Below are 21,862 nucleotides of genomic sequence, written 5' to 3' on the forward strand. Positions count from 1 at the left end.
AAACATAGAAACTCTTTGGCGTTGTTAGTTTGAATAGCTTTTAGTTTATAGCCAATTTGATTTTCAACAAATATCTTAAAATGAGAAAAAGCAAGAGAAGCCTGAGATTTATGAGAAATAACAAACATCCATGTATAACGACTATAAGCATAAAGGAAATAGATATAATAGCGTGAACCATTGGATGCACATACATGTGATGGTCCCCAAATGCCAATAAAACCAATTGTAAAGGTGCAGTGTAACTGTTAACAGAAGCATGAAAAGGAAGTTGGTGTGTCTAACTGATCACACATGCATTATAGATATGTGTTTGAGAGTTATATTGTATATTACAAGATTTTAAAACACGTTGAACAATAGGAAAACTGTTGTGCCCAAGCCTGTTATGCCAGAGCGGTAAGGGAGGAATATTCAGTTTGTATGACGCATGATTAGCAATGTAAGAGAGTGAATCAGGGGAAGAAGGAAAAACATATAGACCATCTCTAGACATTATTGTCTTTTGTAAATTGAGCAACGCTAATCAAGATTTTGGTGATATGTGGTACGTGTAACAGATGGCGTAGAATAAACTTTGAGTGTGTGTGGTGCAATATAGAAAGCAAATCCAATATGTATAATATTCATACCTTGATTGTTGCCAACTTTTAAAGATTCGGAGCCATGATAGATGGATTTGTTGTGAAAAACAGATGGGTCGTTAGTGACATGGTTGGTAGCGCCAGTATCGGGTACCAAAGAGGATCTTCGATGGTCGACGAAACACCCAAAATAGATGGAGCAGAATCATCACCAGCTGAGATAGAAGATTGCAAGATGTTAACTGTGAATGAAGAAGTGATAGGAGGATCATACCTATGCCAGCAGGTATCAACAGTGTGCCCTTGTTTGTCGCAAGATGTGTTTGGTGATGAAACCATCATATTCCTTTGATAGACCATCAAGAATGGCATCTATGTGTTCGGTGTTAGAAATGAAAGCACCAATGGCAGATAGAGAATCAATAATCTTTTTTATATCAAGAAGGTAGTTTGCAACCGTACGGTTATTCTTAGGTGTGCGAAGAAAAAGGCGAAGTTTCTTGATGGTGGCCCTTGTATGGGAAGCGTAATATGTGGATAAGTGTGTCCAGATAGCAGCAGAGCAGTCCAGATTAACCATTTTGGTTAAGATGGAGGAGGACATGGAGGCCAGCAACCATGCAACGAGAAGTTGGTCTTGCTTATGATAATGGAAAAAAACGGGTTGAAGATGGGTTCTTGATCCTGATCTTCATATGAGCGAATCGTAGATGGAATATGAGTACCATAAAGAAGATGCAGGAGATTGAGACCACGAAGTGTAGCAAAAATTTGTTGTTTCCAAATCAAAAAAAATTCATCTGTAAGTTTGATGGTAATCAGAGTAAGAAAAATGGTGTAAAATAACACTAAAGAACATATAAATTAAACCTATATTGTTCATCATCTATCTTAGAGTCTTATAATGTGGCCCAATAGTTCCTCACATTGTCAGTTGATTTTGAATTCAGTGGTTGAACATCCATAAAATATTGCAACACAAAATAAGTTCAAATTAGTCTTTAAAGTACACATATTTTATTATAGACAATAATTTAAATATGATTACCTAGTTTCAACCTCTGTTAATGTCGGCTCTTACAATGGTAGTCATCCATTATGTTACATAGTAACCACGTTCATACCCCCTCAATTGTTTATTAAACTACAATTCAATATTAATGAAAAGTTGATATTAATATTTTTTGAACAAGGAAAACAAAAATTTAATTAATGAAAATTAATTAATGAGAATTATAAACCTTTAAGTTCAACCATACCAACTTCTGAGACTTTGTACTTGGTCGACATTTTAGTACGTTATATCTATTTTATGAGTTAATTAATAAAAAAACTTGATAGAAGACTTTTAAGTAATATACACAGGTAAGTTAATAATATAATTACAGTCCACTATTTTCTTGAGATATATGGGTGACTTCTTGTGCATGAGCAGAACCACACATCAATGTTATTATTTAAGATATCACAAGTAATGGCAAGTGACACCTGCATCATCAATGAAAACAATTAGTAAAACTTTAAAGGGTGAAATACTAATCATTGACGACTTAAAAACTATACTTACTCATTAATATAAGGGGCAAAATACATTTGTTTCCCATGTAACTAGATAGTTGGTGATGTATGTAAGGGTTTCAATTTTCTTATTTTTCATTGGATTGATTAATTGGGGATCCATGAATCCTTTTGTAATTCAACTTGGATTTGATAAAGAATTGCTCCAAAAATTTCAGCACACTTGTCTCCTAGCTCTCTCTTTGTTAGAAATAGGAAGTGACTAGCCCATAATCCTTTTTAGATGTTGGACTCACCTATTCTAAATTTCTATTTCCAAAACTCAAAATCACCTTTTCCAATCTGAAATCTTCATCCATTCAATCCATAAACCTTCTACATCAAACCGCAAAAAAACATCAAAGCAAAAGAAGCAAGCAAGAATTGCATCATTTTGTTATCATCAAAACTTAAAGACACTCATATCCTGAGATGAGATCATCTTATGAATGTTGTTTAGTCTACTGACTCAACAATCTCCCCAGTCTTTTATGATGACAAAAACTATAAGTCAAATAAAAAACAGACAACAATAACATATAATATATCAATACGCACAAGCGAAATTTGAGAGAATGGAAGTGCAAAAGTATTTTATTAATGTTCTTTAAAAATTATTACTGTTCTCGTCGGTGACTTGGCTGTCGGTTGACTCTGGCGACTGGTTCAAGCTCCGCATGTCTCCTCTGGAATCTGCACTTCTCTTGGGTTGTTGAATGCTTTTACCAGTAGAGACAAAGGGTGGCCTTACGATCGTTTGCACTCCAACGCTCAAGTCAGTAAGGGCTCACAAAAGCAACAATAATTCTCAGTGTAGTGTGTAAAAACAACGTCTAAAAATAGCGTACCTTCACCTAGGGTTTCAACCCCTTTTTATAACCGCACATGCAGCAATTGCCCTTGAGATAAGCAAATATTAACTGAAATAAGCATATTATCTTATATCTCTAACAAAAAACCACTTGCCACGTGCACCAATGACCTTTAGGTGCTAAACTGCAAACCACATTCTGTTATACATACACTCCCTATCTTTTTAGGGTTAGCAACATCTATCAACAGGTATTTTACGTGCAACAGATAAAATATCTCTTTATTTTATCTTATATCTCTATAAAATATCTCTTTATATTTTATCTTATATCTTTATAAAACATTTCTTTATATTTTATCTTTAAGCACATGCAACTTGAATTTAAATCATAGCACATCGTTAGAAAATTAGGCCCATTAACCAAACAAGCCTAACACCGCTACCTTGACTCCAGGTCCATGGCCAAGCTGACCTCTACCCTACCCGAGAACTGGGTAGTAGCTGGTCCAAGACCGAGGACCGAGCTCCTGCCTAGGATGCAAGCCCCCCAGGCTCGAGCTGAGCTTGCCTAAGCGAAGAGGCTTTCAAGTGCTTTGGCCTTTACTAAACCGTTTCTCATAGCCACTACATGCTAATGCTCGAATGTGGCATATCCAGAGGTATCCTACCTTGATCTCGCCAAGTACTGCTCTATGTGGCGCATGTTCGGATAATTGTGCCTTTCTGGGCATGGTGATTCTTACAACATACTAGCACAACTTTCTGCTTGATCACGTGCCCTCGTCATCATCAACTTTTGCAAGGCACTTGCCAGCGTACCACTGGACAATTAAACTATGCAACTTAAAATAATCTCACAGAGCGCCCAACTCGGGTGATCACGGGCACCTGCACAACTTGCTCATCTCTCATAGTGTCTAGTTCTCACATGGCATCGACCATGTTGTTAGCTTGACATATCCTGCACTTAGACAAATTTATGCACTCGTTTATCCTGCAGAGCACCTAAAGCTCGGGTGATACCCTTTTTAAGAGAAAAAGAGCGCCACCTTATAGCATTGCACTGTATGCACCATTCCCCATCACTTCAACTACTCGGTACGGTCTTGTCCACTTGGGGGACAACTTGCTCTCCAACTGGTATGGGGTGATCTAGGTCTCTGACGTACTGACCTGTAAAATCGTGTCTACTTCTTCCTATTTGGGATTTTCAGTCGATGAGCTTCGTTGCCCAACACTTCTATGAACCTGCATGGTATAAAAGTTTAATGTTGTACTGCCCTTTGCCGTCGAGCTACGGTAGGACATAATCATTTGTCATTCTCGACACCTGAGTTCTACATATTGTAGATCGTGAACTAGTACACCAGGTAAGTTCCCAGGAAAGAGAGGTGGGTCAGCAATGGACGCGCTTAAATACCAAGTCTTTCCTCGCCAGAACTTTCCTATACATGTACTCTTACACTACTATGGCTTATATCCAGTAACAAGAATAACTTCTCTCCCGCGAGGGATCATGATCATGATAACAGTATCACAACATATTTAAATGACAATTAATCATTCACGTCATCTTCAGAATAACATGATAACAGATGAAATATTTTTTTTATCTTTTATCTCCAGAATCACAACAGATAAAATATCTCTTTATCTTTTATCTCCAAAATAATATTACAACAGATAAAATATCTCTTTATCTTTTATCTCTAGAATCACAATAGATAAAGAATCTTTTATCTCCATAATAATATCACAACAGATAAAATCTCTCTTTATCTTTTATCTCTAAAATAATATCACAATAGATAAAATATCTCTTTATCTTCTTTTATCTCTAGAATAATATCACAACAGATATAATATCTTTTATCTTTTATCTTTAGAATAATATCACAACAGATAAAATATCTTTTTATCTTTCATCTTCGGAATAATATTGTAACAAATAAAATATTCCTTTATCTTTTAACTTCATAATAATATCACAACAGATAAAATATAATATCACAACAGATAAAATATAATATCGCAACAGATAAAATATTCCTTTATCTTTGTTACCTTTTCTGGGCTGACCAACATCTGAGCTGAGCTCACAACTTACCTCTCGTAACCAAACACCGAGATTACCTCCCCAAACACTTGGGTCGAGATGACGAGCTCTCCTGCATGGTACACATGCCCCCTGTCTTACCTGCCACTAGGTAATCATTTACACACGGGGCGCCTATACTCAAGTGTTCGTACTGACACCGAGCTAGGTTGACTTACCTGTGTTGTGCTTACGCAAATCAACAAACAAATGAATCCCATAGAGCACCTATGCTCGTACTTATACCGAGTTAGGTCAACTTATCATGTGCCAATTCAAATAAATTAACAAAGCTAAATGTGTCATCTTCCAAGAACAAATTTAATTGTTCAAAAAGAAAGCACTAAGCAAGAACATCTTAGCTGAAATACAACTTGAGGTTTGCCACATTCTACGCTCGAGGAATGGCCTTAATTGGTCAGCCTTGGCTTCTTCATTCACTGATTGGAAGGCTTTCATGGTCACCATGATTTGCTGCATGGTAATGTTGTCACTTTCTTGTTGTCCAGATATCCCTTGTCTCGTATTCCTCATATCGCCTGATAGCTCTGATCACGATTGTGGGTGGGACCTAGTTTTATCGGGCCCCACAGTGGGCACCAAATGTTCTCGCCGGTGACTTGGCTGCCGGTTGACTCTGGCGACTGGTTCAAGCTCCGCCTGTCTCCTTTGGAATCTACACTTCTCTTGGGTTGTTGAATGTTTTTACCTGTAGAGATAGAGGGCGCCCTTACGGTCGTTTGCACTCCAACGCTCAAGTCAGTAAAGGCTCACAAAAGCAACAATAATTCTCAATGTAGTGTGTAAAAACAACGTCTAAAAATAGCGTACCTTCACTTAGGGTTTCAGCCCCTTTTTATAACCGCACATGCAGCAATTGCCCTTGAGATAAGCACATATTAATTGAAAATAAACATATATCTAACATAAAACCACTTGCCACGTGCACCAATGACCTTTAGGTGCTAAACTGCAAGCCACATTCTGTTATACATACACTCCCTATCTTTTTAGGGTTAGCAACATCTATCAACATGTATTTTACGTGCAACAGATAAAATATCTCTTTATATTTTATCTTATATCTCTATAAAATATCTCTTTATATTTTATCTTATATCTTTATAAAACATCTCTTTATATTTTATCTTTAAGCACATGCAACTTGAATTTAAATCATAGCACATCGTTAAAAAATTAGGCCCATTAACCAAACAGGCCCAACACCGCTACCTTGACTCCAGGTCCATGGCCGAGCTGACCTCTACCCTACCCGAGAACCGAGTAGTAGCTGGTCCAAGATCGAGGACCGAGCTCCTGCCCAGGACAATTACAAATATTAGACAATTGAAAATTTGGATTTCTTTCTTTCATCTTATCTTTCTCTTTATGCCCATCCAATTTCTTATTTTTCTTATCATCCAACTTACCCTTTATAAACTCATCCCTTTATATTTGTCCCCATTTTTGTCATTATCAAAAAGAAGAATCAATGGGTTTAGGAATTGGTAAAAAAACTTCTCCTAAGGATCTGGGTAGATGGAGATGAGTATGGTTCAGGAATAATTGTCTCTAACTTGAAGATTTGAAATCACTCAAATAAGAAATGAAGACATTGCAGTTTGAAGGAGATTACACAGATCTTTATAAGCTTTTCTCTCAAGATATAGGAAAACATGTTTTGAGATTATTTAAGGAAGGTCTTGAATAAAATCCTTGATTTTCGTATTTAATTTTGATGAAGAGTATGATAACCATAACTTGTTTGGGTAAGGTTGGAGTGTAAAAAGAGCGTAATAGAAAACATTGTAGTTCAAAGAATTAATCCCATCCTAGAATTTGCAATTAAGACTTAGTTCAACCACCTAGAAAATCAGACGAGTTTTCTTGATTTAAGAGAAGTGGTCATGTGATAAGTACGAGTTCATGAATTAATTGAGAACTGATTTAAACAAGCGTACAAATAGTTCAATCCATAACATAGCAAAATACATAAGATTTTTCTCACCTGAGTTTTATGCTTCATTGCACTACAATAAATTATTGATTTATCGACAAAAAATGACTGACATATTTCTGTTCGTCTGTAATTTTTTTTATTACTGATAGATGATACTAATAGATTTACAGATAGATCTCAAAATAAAATAAAAAAATTAAACGCGAATAAATATTCATCGGTAATATACATCGGTAATTGGATGTTAATATAATTTGTCAGCCACAATATTAATAATAATTATAATAATAGTAATAATTATGTTAACATAAATTAAAAATAATAATATTAATAGTAATAGTTACAATAATATTAATAACAATAATAATATTAATATTAATAATATTAATATTAATAACATTAATAATAATAATTACAATATAATAATTATAATAATAATAATTAAAAAAATATTAATACTAATAATATTAATGTTAATATTAAAAAAATAATTACAATAATTATAACAATTAATACTAATAATAATTATAATAATATTAATAATAGCATGATTACTAAATGACTTTTGTCTAACGGTAAAGGTTCATACTCATTGGACCTGGGTTTAACTCCTTGCACTTAAATATTAATTTTAAATTTAATTTCTTTAAAAATATCTAATAATAATAATAATTAATAATTTTATTAATTATCGACAAATTTTTTATCCTTTTTTTTCAATAATTTTCATTTACGAACATATTTTGATCTTCGGTAAAACCAATTTTTTTTTCAGTGTTGACTGGACTGACTTTTATGGCATTAAGATGAGTAACCACATCTTTTCCTCTTCACCAAGGAAGATAACTTCAGTATCTCCATTAACTGAAAACTCTGCTTTCTCTATTTGGATATGATTTTCTTCTAGCAATTGATTTCCTCTTTTATTATGATCTTTTTCTTACTCTGCATGTTTTTCTTCAACCATGGCTCTTACTTCCTCAAGAGATATCATTCTTTTAGGAGATATCTAGTTTTGAGAGGGTTTTGTATATACCCTAGTAATCAAGAAGACGATTGACCAAGGCAGTGTAAGGAATATTATTCATTAAAATTATCAAAACTCAAAAATTTCGACTAAGAAGATACACGAAGAAAAAAGTCCTACTAAAGAGATTGTGAAATCTTTTTATTCTTCTTAATCTTGTAAAAATTGTATAAAATAGTTAGGAAGTATTGAGCCTCTATTTTATACAAGACCAAAGTAGAGTAGGGTGTAAATTGAAAAAAATGTAGGGTGTAAAATAGTGGAAGAGAAGTGCAAATAGAAATATAGGAAAGGAAGACTTGAGGGTTTACATGTCCTCTCCCAATGGTGGTGACACTTGCATCAATAAGGTGGTGACACTTGTCACACTCTTATTTGAAAGATTTTGGGAGACTTTCTTTATAAAGAGAAGTCTCTTATACATGATTTTTAACTTTGATTTGAGTAATGAAAAGTTATCTAATTTGTGAGAAAATTTTACTTGTTCAAAGTTCTTTCTAGAGTTGTCTTCTTACTAACTAATATTATCATTTATTATTGTTTTTATCGCTGGTCAAAAATATTTTGTTATTAATTCATATATAATAATATTTTTAAAAAAAATTACAAAAATATTTAAATATTCAATTAATTTTAAAATATATTAACTTTTCATAATAATAATCATAATTAGATTATTATTAATATTTTTATATACCTAAAATATACATAGTTAATATATATAACATAATATAATAGAAACAAATAATATTAAATTTGTCCAAATGCAAATATTATTTATCACATAAATTGAACTAACAGAATTTTTTTATGATATTATTAATAAAATAAAATAAAAATAATTAATAAAAATAATATACTAATATTTATATTTAATATATATTTACTTTCTTATTATAATTTTTAAATTTACGAATATGTGAAAGGTGTTTATTATTTAAAAAATAAATTATTTTTTATTATGAAATTTTTTTAATAGGTAAGGGTAAATTTGTAAAGTAATATTTTACACCTTTAAAAAAATTCAAAAATTCTCTCACAACCATCACATTACTCACAAACTCAAATAAACTTTCCTCACAGATCAACTATAACATACCTCAATCCAAACACACTCACTTTCTTCACACTTTTCTCTCACGTCCTCACATATCCACTTTCTCAAATCCTCACAATTTCACTCCTCAATCCAAACATGTACGGGTTGGTACCGGACCAGTCATGTCACTCAGTCTCGGTGATCGACCCACCGAGTGAAGACACAATTAAAACACCTACAATAAATATCAGTTAAGGCAGTTGCAAGAACTCCCTAGACTAAAGCTAATGTTGATATACGATAGATTCAGTCTATTACAATAAATGATCATGATTAAACACACTATAAATAAACCATCTACAGAGGTGTAAAGTATGTTTTTTTAATCAGTTCTTAATATACACTCCATATTCCGAGTACTTACTTGATCACCGGAGTATCTTTTTTAAGTCAACCCTGACCAAGCACCACCAATTAAAGAAAGAGACTTAAAGTGAGGAGCAAAGGAGCGACCAAACGACCGACACGTCAACAATTATACAACCAGTTTCAGGTACTATCTAGGTCCACTTTGTCTATGCAAGTATAAAACACAACCTTAGGATTTGCTTGTTTCTATGGATGTACCGTTCACAAGTAAAGATATGAGAAGATATCACTAATTTAGATTCAGGGTTTTGGGGAAGAGAACGAGAGAATACAAGTGTGAACAGTAAATATATTTTCCCCTTAAAAGGAAGAGAAACAAAGGAAAAATCACGTCAGCATGAAATTATTTTTGAATTTATCCTTATTAAATAAATTTAACTAACACAAATATTTTAATAAAATGAAATAATAAAAATTTGAATAAAAAATTATATACTTATTTATAATAAACAAATTATATAAAAATAATTATTATAAATATAATGATACTATTTGCATTTAGAAAAAAAGATTTTCTAATTACAATTTTTAAATTTATGAATATTTAAATTATTTATTCTATATAACAATTGTAACGTCCCTATATTTTTCCACATCTAATAACCATAATATGTATGAAATATCAAAATAAATATATAAACATAATACAAATGTTTACAATTCTTTCATATGTTTCAAAATATCTCTCTTCATAAGACTTTAAGTATTTACATAAAATTAACAAAAAATTTCAAAAGAAAATACAATATTTTCATCATCCAGCTTTTCACTGAGGAACTCTATCATCTGTAACATCATTTTCTCTCGTGTAAATACACGATCATCACATATTAAAGAAAACAACCACAAAACAAAGCAAAAGGGTAAGCGAGTTATAAAAAAAATTCTATATAATTTCAATTTCAAATTAATACACAAAATTGATCAAGTCTCATGTCATTTCTCAAACATTTCACATAACCATCAAGTGTCTATCTAAGAAATTCACAACTCATATCTCTCATGTTAGACTTCTACTGACTCACAACGGATAAACACTTGACTCTACTTCTGGAAGACTCATACGTTGACTTAGACTCAAAAATCTGCACATGTCATACTATATCATTGTGAAATCCACACAGCTATGCGCATAAATAATCTCAATATCATCTCTCTCCTAGTATGACATGGTTAACTCATATAATAGGTCAAGATATTTTTCAAACAACTTACCCATTCATATCAACCTCCTTCGACTCTCACCACTTGAATAGCTTCATCTATATGATTCCATTATCTTAGTAGAGTAAGAATATCTCATTCTAGACGAATCCCTAGTCAATGCACATCCTAAACAATCTTAACATGGTATTTTCTTTCCTGAAAATACTATGTCTTGATTAAAATTCATATTTTGAACCTCACAAAATCCAACATCAAAGAATCAAATCATACAAAATTTTAGGATTTCCAAAAGACACCACAATTCATCTACTAATCATATAAATGTCTAATTATAGAGATTTTCAATTAAATATACATGAAATAAAAGTTTACATAATTTATAAGTAAAACTATAAAAAAATAAATAAACCAACCTTTTAAAGGGAAAAATAAATTATTATTTTTTACCCAGGGATTCTAGTCTCGCTCAAGCAAAAATTCTCTCACTTCAACGAGAATTAAGTCGAGAGCACCCCGAATTTCATCCCAGATTTCGCTTGAGCGAGAATTTACTCACTTGAACGAGAATTTTTGCATGTAAATTATTTTTTCGTCAAGTAATTTGTATTTTTTTTTCAGAAATTAATTATTGAATTATATCGGATTATACTACTAATATTTTTAATTCATCCAAATTTGCAAAAAAAAAATACCTAGTATTCGATTATTCTATTTTTTATAAAGACAATGATAAATTTGTAATTTTATATTTTACACATTTAAAAAAATAAAAATACTCTCATAGAACTTTGCTCACAAATTCACTCTGACATACCCAAATCTAAATAAACTAATTTTCTTCACACTTTTCTCTCAAATTCCCCACACATTCAGTTCCTCAAATTTGTACACTTCCACTTCTCAATCCAAACAGAATCTTAGATTCATCTGATGTTTTTCATCTCTTCCAGAATTTATACTTATTAAAATTTAATTCATTGAATTTTTGGTAAAATCCTGGTGCTTTTCTCGGTGAAAGTCTTGGTACAGTTTTTCCAAGCGGTACTGAACAATTTTTCTTTGGAAGCTAGTATTTGTGAGGTGAAATGCTTAATTGAATAAAAGTTTGGCTCATAATTGGTTGAATTGGTGCTGGAATTTGATTGACGCACCAGCACATCCTTTGAAAGTGTTTGTGAAGCTAGGAAGTGCTGAATTAATTAATTGTGGGCACCAAGAACTTGGAGTCAGACAAATTAAAATCAGTATGGCACTGGGAGCTAAATTTTTTAACATTAGCTGATTTTTTATTAAAAGTGCTGAAACCAATTTTTTGCATGTGAAAATCTACACTTGGTGGGGTCCATGATGCCATTCCAATTTGGCTGCAGCAGTTTTTGAAACTGGGCCACGCATATTTGGGCCAGACGGGCTAGACGGTGACTTGCTTCCTTTTGGGCTACACAAATTAAATATGGGTGTTACTTTCTGCACCCTTACCTTTTTCTTCATGCACCCCACATTCATACGAATTTATAACCTCGGAGTTTTTAAAAATCCCAAAGCCAGCATCGACCACCCTCCTTTCTTCTCTGTATTTTTATGGACACTGTTGAGAGCAAGCAACGACGATAAGATTTCTTCCCTTTATTTATGATTTTGGTGCGTTTTTAGTGGACCTGTATGGTTTCCAATGACAATTTGATAATAATTGGATGTTTTTGGAAGCGTGATTCGCCAAAGAATAAGGTAAGTCTCTTTTTTTATTTTGGAATTTATAATAGTAATATTTGTGGAAATAAAAAATCTATAATTAAAGGGAGGAGTACATGCATATTACATTATGAAAAGAGCATTCCGTAACCTGTTCCTGAAAAGAATAATCCATAATCATTTTAGAGTATCATTTCCAAAATACATTTTATGAATTTTGGATTTACTATTCTGGAGTCAAAAATGTGTTTCGGAAAGGGTATTTCAAAATGGATTTTTTTGCCTTTTGGATTTCATATTTGGGAAATACTTTTTGCTTTCAGAATACTCCCTATTCCAAAATCACCCAAAACTATTAAGGATAATTTCGGTATTTTTTGAAAAATGTAAGGGTGGAGGAAGAAAAATGTAGGAATGACGGAATAAACAACTGTTAAATATTTGGAGAAACATTGGACTAGTGTTGTAGCTTTTTCTCATGGATGTTTCTTCCTGCGCCTCTACATTTTCCTTTTTTGCACCCCTACATTCATGTGAATTTACAAAATTGACCTGGAGATTTTAAAAATCCCAAAGCCAGCACAAACCACCCTCCTTCTTTCTTCTCTGCATTTTCATGGACACTATTGAGAGCAAGTAGTAGCAAGAAGCGGCGATGAGATTCCTTTCCTTTATTCCAAAAAAGGGTAGTCCATTACCCCAACAAAATCGTCTGTAACCCTTTTGGAATACCCTTTCCAAAACAAATTTTTTGAATTTTAGATTTTCCATTCTAAAAGTCAAAAAAATGTGTTCTGGAATGGATATTCAAGAATGGATTTTTTTCTTTCTAATTTCCTATTCCGAAAATATTTTTTGCTTACTTCAACTCCTATTTCGGAATCACCGAAAACAGTCAAGGGTAATTTGGTTATTTAAAAAAAGTTAGGAATGTAGGAAGAAAAATGTAGGGGTACAGAAAGAAACACCCATCTTCTTTTGGTGATTGTGCTTCAATGGGAAATTTAGACCATGTTTTCATTCTTTACTTTTGTTTTTTTAATCCATTCTAGAACAAATCTTAGGTAATTTTTTTTAGCGTTTACCTTCTCATGAACTTTTAATTTCTTGATTTTGAGTCTTTAAAAAATATCTTTAAGTTTGTCTATTCTATAATCTCTTGAGTTTAACTTTCTTAATTTTGAGTTTTCTTGATTTTGAATTTTATTGACCTCTTGCGATGGAAATTATTTCTTAGTGTGATCTTTGAAAAATGTTAACTAACATTGCTAGGTAGCATCTTGGAGAAGAAAAAAAATCAAGCTAAGGATGACCATTCTTTATAGAACAAACAAGTGAAAGTTCAAAAGGAAGAGTGATAAACACTTGAAAAAGACACTTTTAGTTGTTCAAAGTTCTGTCTAGAGTTGTCTTCTTTCTAGGCAAATATGTAGATTTTCCTCGATAGTGTTGGCCTAACTAAGTGTTGGTGGAACCTCTCTTAGATTCATCTCATAATTTTCATTTCTTCCAAAATTTCTACAATTCTTCATGCTTCCACAATATCACTAATTTTCTGTAGAAGATATTCAAATCAAAATAATGAAAAAGAAAATCTACAAATGAAGATGCATCACCAACCTTCTTCAACATCTTCAAAAAGTTGAGATACAACAAGTGGGGAAGATTGAAGGGTGGAGATGATATAACACAAACTTTTTGTATTTAGTTATATGGTACTTTAACCCAATCTTGGGTAAAAGACACTTTATGTGAACTTGCTCCCAAATCTTTCCTTTTGTGCATAGCTTTTTATAATCCAGTTTCTTCTAACAAGTTTATTTGAGTACTTGTCTATATATAAGAGTTGTTCCACAATACCATTGTCATGATAAACACTATCCCACTTAAAGCAGTAGCGATTTGGAGATTTTTCACAAGAGATAGCTTTAGAGATATCAGTGGTGGGCTAGGATAAATCTATTTTAGTTTAGTCAAATCCCCACTATTTTACTTAGCAAACAAACTAAGTCAACTATAGTACAACTGAGGATTATTGTATCCACAGGAAATTAGTGATATCAAAGTATGATTATCTTTTACAATGAAGATTTTGAGATGATTTGCATATAATATTTATAGATAATAACTATAATAATAATAACATTAATATATATTTAGATCGAGAGGTAAAGTGTTAGACAAATCATTGAAGTAAGGAATTAACAATATAGTACATGTGTTGGAATTGGAATAATATTGCGAATCTCCTTTGTTATTGTTATTTATAAAAGCAATATTTTATTCAAAATCTTTGTTCTTGTTTTGGTCAAACCAAGTTGATTCCTCGCTCAAGGTTATCTAGAGCAATAAGCCATTGTTATGACTTATATTTGCATTAATATGAAACAATTCACCATATCTCAACTATGTGCTCTGCGACCATTAAATCCTATAGTTGGCTGAATAAGGTTAAGTAACATAAATTCACCTTTCGGTCTCATTTGTACCCTATGGACAATCAATGGTCAATCCTCACCATTGAGCATTAAGCACACTACTATTGAGCATTGAAACATGCATTTATAAACAACAATAATTCTAGAAATAATACATTGTCTTCCAATCCCAACAATATAGATTTAGCAACTCATAATAAAATCTTACAATAAAGCTTATGATGAGAAGCTAAACACAACAAACATGGATCCTTGAATGTTGTTACCGACTTTATTTCAAGATTCCTTTCTCCCGAGACTGACCTTCACTTATTTTAAGATTTTGACCTTGTAGCCTGATTGGATTCTGAATTTTTATACTCTCTGAGTCCAAACTAGCAAAATCTCTCTATCTAAATCTTTTTTTCGCATCTTACTTGATCCTTCTAACCTAAGTGTCTCAATGCCTCGTGATGCCTCTTGATGCTTTGAACGTTTCCCCAAGGTCCCTATTTATAGATTTTAGAAATAGGAATCATGGGGGTTCAAGGAGATTTGTGATTCGCTAAGTGCAGGCAAATTCATTTGCCCTTCTGACGCTTGGACGATGCTTGTATCATTTGATGTGTATAAGTTTCAACATGTGTTTGATGCTACTGAGCCTATGCATATGCTTTGTTGTTGCTCAAGAGGTTTTGTTTGATGTAAGCTTCTAAAGTGTTCACCAACATTTGGATCATCTAATGTGACCATTCTCAACTCCATTGTTTGATCCTTCATCTTATGCGTTTTGTCTATGAGCTTTGTCTGATATGTCTTTGTTTGATGAGTGTTTTGTCTTATGTGATGTTGTTACATCTGATGCCCTTTCCTGCACAACGGTATTTCTTTTCCATGTTCTCTTTGACTATATTATTTGTTTCAAGAGTGAACATGAAGATTGGATCGTCTGATCAATGTGTATATTGTTTTATCTAACGACATTTTTTCTTGATGTCTAGTGAGTCTTGCTCACTTTTTCTTTTGTTTTTGTCTGATATTGTACTACACATAAATGAGTTTTGTCATATCACAATACATCTTATAGTGTTTGTTATCATCAAAACATATAAACACTCATATTATAAGATCATCTTATAAGTGTTGTTTCATCAACTCACTCAACACATATATGATTTCAGGTCATGAGAGTGTCTAATTGTTTCATAAACCATGTATGAACTTAATAGACCTTCTAGCCATATAGTCCAAAATCTTAACAATACTAGCTTAGTAAATTATGTGTATTTCTTTATTTTACTTTTTTTAAACATACTTCTAGATAGTACCTAATTAATAACACATGTATTTCTTAAAAAAAAAAAATATTATAAAATTGGTATTAGAAGGGAGACAAGACAATTCCGTACACCCTACAAGAATACGATGCAACCACTGAAATTGGCCAAATGTGTAGACATCTTAACAGTGCCATCATGTTCACTCCAACTTTTTCTTTCCCTGATTCTTTTGCCCATGCAGAGATGAGCATTTGTAGGCCACCAATTTTCATGGAAATGGTGTGCACTGTGTTTAGCTAAACCTTAACACCCCCCCGTGCCTCAAAAGGACATAACCCATACAAGAGAGGTCAATAATGTACTCAAAATCCTCATCTCATGCTATAGGTATTGCTCTCCAAGCTTTTGGGTCATTCTTTTCAACTATGGAAAATTATGACCCCCATGAAGTACATTCAACAGTTTATACAATACTATATCTTATTTTAGCTTCTCTTCATATTCTTAAATCAAATTTCATTTGTATATATGATAATTGTTTATGATGCGTTCACTTTTAAATAGGATTCATTAACTATAAGAGTGCCACCTTGAAATAAATGCTAATGGTAGTTACTTGTCATTTGATTATAGCTCTTTGAAGCTTTAGCAATGCAGAGTGGGAGGAATAATGAAAATTCTTACCTAACTCTTAGATCATCTATTTTATTCTCAATATATATTTTAATCCATTTCCTGCATCATAATGGACTAGAGCTTGCAACTACTAAATTAATGTTTCTGTAATCATGATTCTTTCACAAAAGATAAGTTCTCTCACGTATTATTAGGATATATACAGGGTTTTACTATTAAATTGCATCCAACAATCAGTGTTTTTTCTGGTGGACATTAATAGATTCTTCCAAATACATTTTTTATCTGCAAATAGAAGGAACAAAATTTCTTAACTAACCAAGAAATCCAGCCTTAACTAGGAGAAACATCATATTTGGCTTTTGGTTTTGAATTCTTAAAAGTCGTGCCCCTTAATTTACATATATAATGGTAAAGCACTATGACATGCCCTTTACAAGGAATTTATAAAGTACAACGGTCTTACAAGGATCTTCCACATAAATTCCAACACATACTACTACTACCCTTTCAGAGATGTTTATTTGGAATGTTCTTTAATTGTACTTCACCACTATCTGACTTTTTGTTTTTCTTTTTCTCATACCAACTATCTTGTACTTCACCCTTATCAGATTAGTTTAGAATGAAGGGAAACGTTCGATAGTGCGGAATCGCCTAATAAGTTATATAGGTAAAATGCAGAAATATAACCATTTCTGTCCAAGAAAATTAACAAGACCATTGAGGGATAGGACATTTAAAGCATAAAACAGTAACGTTTGCATTTGCAACTTGCAGCCAAGCCTCTTAGATTTGCCTAAACTTTTTAGATCTAATCTTTTGGGGCATATTTTATTTTCTTTCTCGTATCATGCATGTGGGCCATAATAGAGAGACAAATTACCAAAATAACTAAACCTGTTATCAAGAACAATGTTTATTATATATATTACGCAAATGTGTTAAAAAGTGGCAGCCACTTTTTGTTGCCTTGAACGAGATAGGATTAATAAGGTATTTTAGGCAACTACAGGGAAGCATAAAAAGTTGTAAAGTACTATTTTAGAGAAGGAAATAGACATGGCAGCTCCTGATATGTTGTGATCACAAACAAGGTGTTGAGTGAGCATGAAGCGATGAAGACCCTCTTGAAATGTGATGGTTACTACAGTGTTCTTGAGACATCTGTAATCTCATAAACTGCTTCTAATCTCATGCACATAGTGCTATTCAGTTCCCATCCAATCAATTTGGAGAAACTTAACGTAAAGGATCAAAACTCAAAAGTGAGATAGAAAAGGAAAAGCATACTGAACACAAGTCATTTTATTATATCAGTAATGGATTCCAAAAGCTATGGCCCTAATTGTTTATAGTTTATCATTTTGATAGAACTGCACACACTCAGTCTATGTAATTTTATTTGCCTTGTGTGGTTAATAGAACGGTTTACATCATGAATGGTTGGAATTTATGTGCAAGAAGTTTATTTGCTGAGAACTCTCAATTGCTCCAGCATAGTCCATCCAATCCATATATGTTAGTAGCTCATGAGTCATCATAATTATATCTTTTAAGTTAGCCTTTATTGCGTCATGTATGAAAATAAATTATTGGGTGTAAGAGTTCATAGGTTTCGAAATTGCTTCAAAATTGGGTAGGGTCCTCAAGAAAAGTTCTTTGAAATTGATTTTGGCATTGTTGTAATGTGCTAAAAAGATTTAAATTAGAAATCACATTACATGATGCGGCTGCAACATTTGGACTATGATGACCACTAAAAACACATCAAACAGTGATTATAAACAGGGTTTCATGAAACAGTTTAATGGACCGTAATAAATTTTTTATGTTTTTATGATCATAATTGCAATTTCATCAGTTTCATTTGTCAACCATCGCCACAAATGCGATTTAGTAACTTGATTGCAGATTACAATGACCATAAACTGACTGGAGTGGTTTGGAACACTGGTTAAATATGTACACAAGCCTTGTGGAGATTATCAATGAGTATTATTTGCCAAAAGTTTCAAGTCTTAAATTTCCATTACACATTTACATCATATTACCAGTGAGTAACAAGAACATGTAAAGAGTCATAGATTAGATAGAAGTAACATTAATACGCATAGCCACATACATATAACCCAACAACTTTATGACATGGACTTTGCACAGCCACTTATATGATAAAAAGTGGTCTTCCCCTGGATGTATATCTCATACCACATGCATACACATTAGGAGCACTTCCCAATTATTGTTGAATTTCTGCCCATGTAAGCTGTTGTAGTACCTCTCTGCCCAAACTGACCCCACTTTTCTAGCCATCATCTTCTATAAATTCAGCTCAATCCTAACACAACCTTCCCCAGTTCCAATATCATCTCAGACTCTCAATACACCTTACAACAACCACACCGATAAAGAATAATCTTGAAAATTAGTTCCAAACTTGCAACCATGGTTCCTAGTGAGATAAGAGGAGTCAACTATCTAGCACCTGAAAATCCATTCCTAGTTCCACCCAACTTTGGCCTTCTGCAGAATGACATCCCAAACCTCCATCTGAACACCCTCCTAAGCAACTTTCCAAACTGCCACTTCCCTCCTTCAGGCCTTGAATTTGTTGCTCCTCACTCATGCCTCAGCAGCAACTCAACCTCTGATGAAGCTGATGAAATTCAGTTTAACATCATCGACGAAAGGAAGCACAGGAGAATGATATCCAACCGAGAATCCGCCCGCAGATCAAGGATGAGAAAGCAAAAGCACTTGGATGAACTGTGGTCACAGGTTGTTAGGCTCAGAACTGAGAACCACAACCTGATTGACAAACTCAACCATATGTCCGACTCCCATGACAGAGTCCTCCAAGAGAATACACGCCTCAAGGAAGAAGCTTCTGATCTTCGCCAAATGCTAGCAGACATGCAAATTGGAACCTCCTTTGCTTGCACCATGGAGGAATTGGAGGACCTTCCCTGCAACAAACCTGGTCCCTCAAACCAATTAATCACTCCTGCAGACATGATTCATGAATGAGGCTATTCTCCACTATTATACACAAACATATTACTCTCTCTATATATATATATGTGCCTTCTTTTTACTTTAGATTTCTATGATCTTTGGTGCTCCATTGGAGATGTATGAGTTTAGAAGCATATCGTATGTATCAATTATCAAATAATTAACAGCTTTACATGCTCTTAGCTTTGAATCATTACAATATCATGCGAATTAAACATACGTCCGTACTACAAAACAAATTACAGTTAATTGTCTATCATATCGCCGCGTCCTTATCTTTATGTTGATGAAGCACTGTACCTAGCTAGCCAGAATATCATATTGTCTTTTCTCTGTACCCATCATATAAACTAACCCAAAAAAAGGGTTCGTCATCATTTTCACTCGAAACAAAAACCCCGTTACGAAATATGGAATAGTTATCACAGAAAAACTAACGAAGGGCCAAAAAATCGAAGAGAGAAAAAACTATTGGGAATAAAAAGTATTTCATCTTTGCATTAAGAAGTAGCTGCTACTGCTGGTAGCTATAAAGAGTTTTATCTTTTGTAGGACCAAGGGGGGGTAAGAACATGTTAGGAGTGAGGTCTGCACGTGCAAAAGTAAAAGAAGGTATCATAAATCTGAAAGAACACCTAAAAGGGTGTCAATTGTTGTACAGAGTGTAACAGGGTCAATACGACAAATGGTGGTGGAGGTGCTGGTGGTAGTGGATCATCACAAACAATACTACCACAAGAAGCAAAACATATAATCAAAAGGGTATCCACTAAAAAACACAGAAAACAACTATTCTCAGGCTTTTGCTCACGGTACCCCATCTTTAATTCTTGTGTCACTAATGTGGATTATGCAACCAAGTGGAGCGTATGCTTCAGGTGTTGCTTCAAACAGTTCTAATAACAAAGCGACAAGGAAGTTCATACATCATCAAGGTCCAGCAGCATGTCTATCTGCAAAATTGTCAAATTGTGTCTTTCCTTTTGCAGGAGTGTGATCTAAACACTCAGCAGCACATGAAGACAGATTCTGCTTAAGGTTGGGGATTTGCTTGTATCTTAAAAATTTTGAAAAAATTAAACCAGACATGGGATAAACTTTGATGGATTGAGGGAGGCGTGTGGCACCGTCATGATTGTATTGTTGACAAAAGAATCTTGATAGCATTATGTGCAGATCGTGCAGCTTTTGACAATCGTCAAATCAGGTCACGTTGTTGTTTAAATGCTTGCCAAATTTTGGAGAAAGGTCAAAGCCCAAAACCTTCAAGAAAGTTGTGATGGTTTTATGAACTCAAAGTTATTGATGGTTATATTATATAATATATAAGAAGCGTGTTTAATTTTGACCAAGAGTTAATTTCATCCGTATAACAAAGGTTGTTTTGATTATTAAATTTCGCCTACGCTCTAATCTCTCTTATAGGTTTAGTAGATATTATAGCTAGAATCAAGTCACACTTAATAACTAATAACGTGATACTCAACCACCACCTCCAATTACCGCGTATATATATATACAGTTAATACGGAAAATAACCGTATTATGTCCATGAAAATCGGCGCACATTTATGATACGGAGAGATAGGTATAATCTCTAAAATGTAGAATACGGGACATAAATATATATTATATAATTTTAAATTATATAAATTGAAAAAAAATATTTATGTGTAAAAGTATGTTTCAGATTTTTTTGGGAGCAGGAATACATTTTTCATGATTGGTTCAAAAGAATTTGTTCCTTATTTTTATAGTCATAATAAAAATTTATACAATAAATTTGAGTTTTTAGAAAATTATTGTATTTATACCTTTTAAAATTGTGTTAGAACCGTGCTAGAATTTTAAAAAATCCAACAAATATTTTTTGAATTGAACACTTCACTGATGAGTGTCCTACGAGTGTCGACACCGATACGCCATTTAAGAGAAGTGTCTGAGCCTCATAGCTCATAACCCTATAAATATCATAATCTTGTATTCTAACTTAAATATTATTATATCTCTTAAGTCTTTATAAACATGAACCTAGAAGAATCTTATATAGATGAATCATCACTCACTTTTTAACAAAGAGGTCAACTCACCTAAAGAGGGCATCTATCCACCTCGAAAAATTACAGCTCGAGCAAGGTAGACTCGTT

General features: G+C 33.1%; 1 protein-coding gene across 1 annotated transcript; it reads left to right on the forward strand.

The window, feature by feature from the left end:
• Nucleotides 1-18,945: 18,945 nt before the first annotated feature.
• Nucleotides 18,946-19,887, forward strand: LOC137810982 (basic leucine zipper 43). The gene has a single exon (XM_068612508.2). The coding sequence runs from the start codon at nucleotides 19,146-19,148 to the stop codon at nucleotides 19,725-19,727; it is 582 nt and encodes a 193-aa protein (XP_068468609.1). The 5' UTR covers nucleotides 18,946-19,145; the 3' UTR covers nucleotides 19,728-19,887.
• Nucleotides 19,888-21,862: the final 1,975 nt, after the last annotated feature.

The sequence above is a fragment of the Phaseolus vulgaris genome, chromosome 2 (assembly GCF_051622355.1).
Source record: "Phaseolus vulgaris cultivar YP4 chromosome 2, ASM5162235v1, whole genome shotgun sequence".
Classification (NCBI taxonomy): domain Eukaryota; kingdom Viridiplantae; phylum Streptophyta; class Magnoliopsida; order Fabales; family Fabaceae; genus Phaseolus; species Phaseolus vulgaris.

Bases quoted from the DNA above. Each gene is read 5' to 3' on its own strand.
- LOC137810982 (XM_068612508.2), top strand. From the start codon at position 19,146: ATGGTTCCTAGTGAGATAAGAGGAGTCAACTATCTAGCACCTGAAAAT.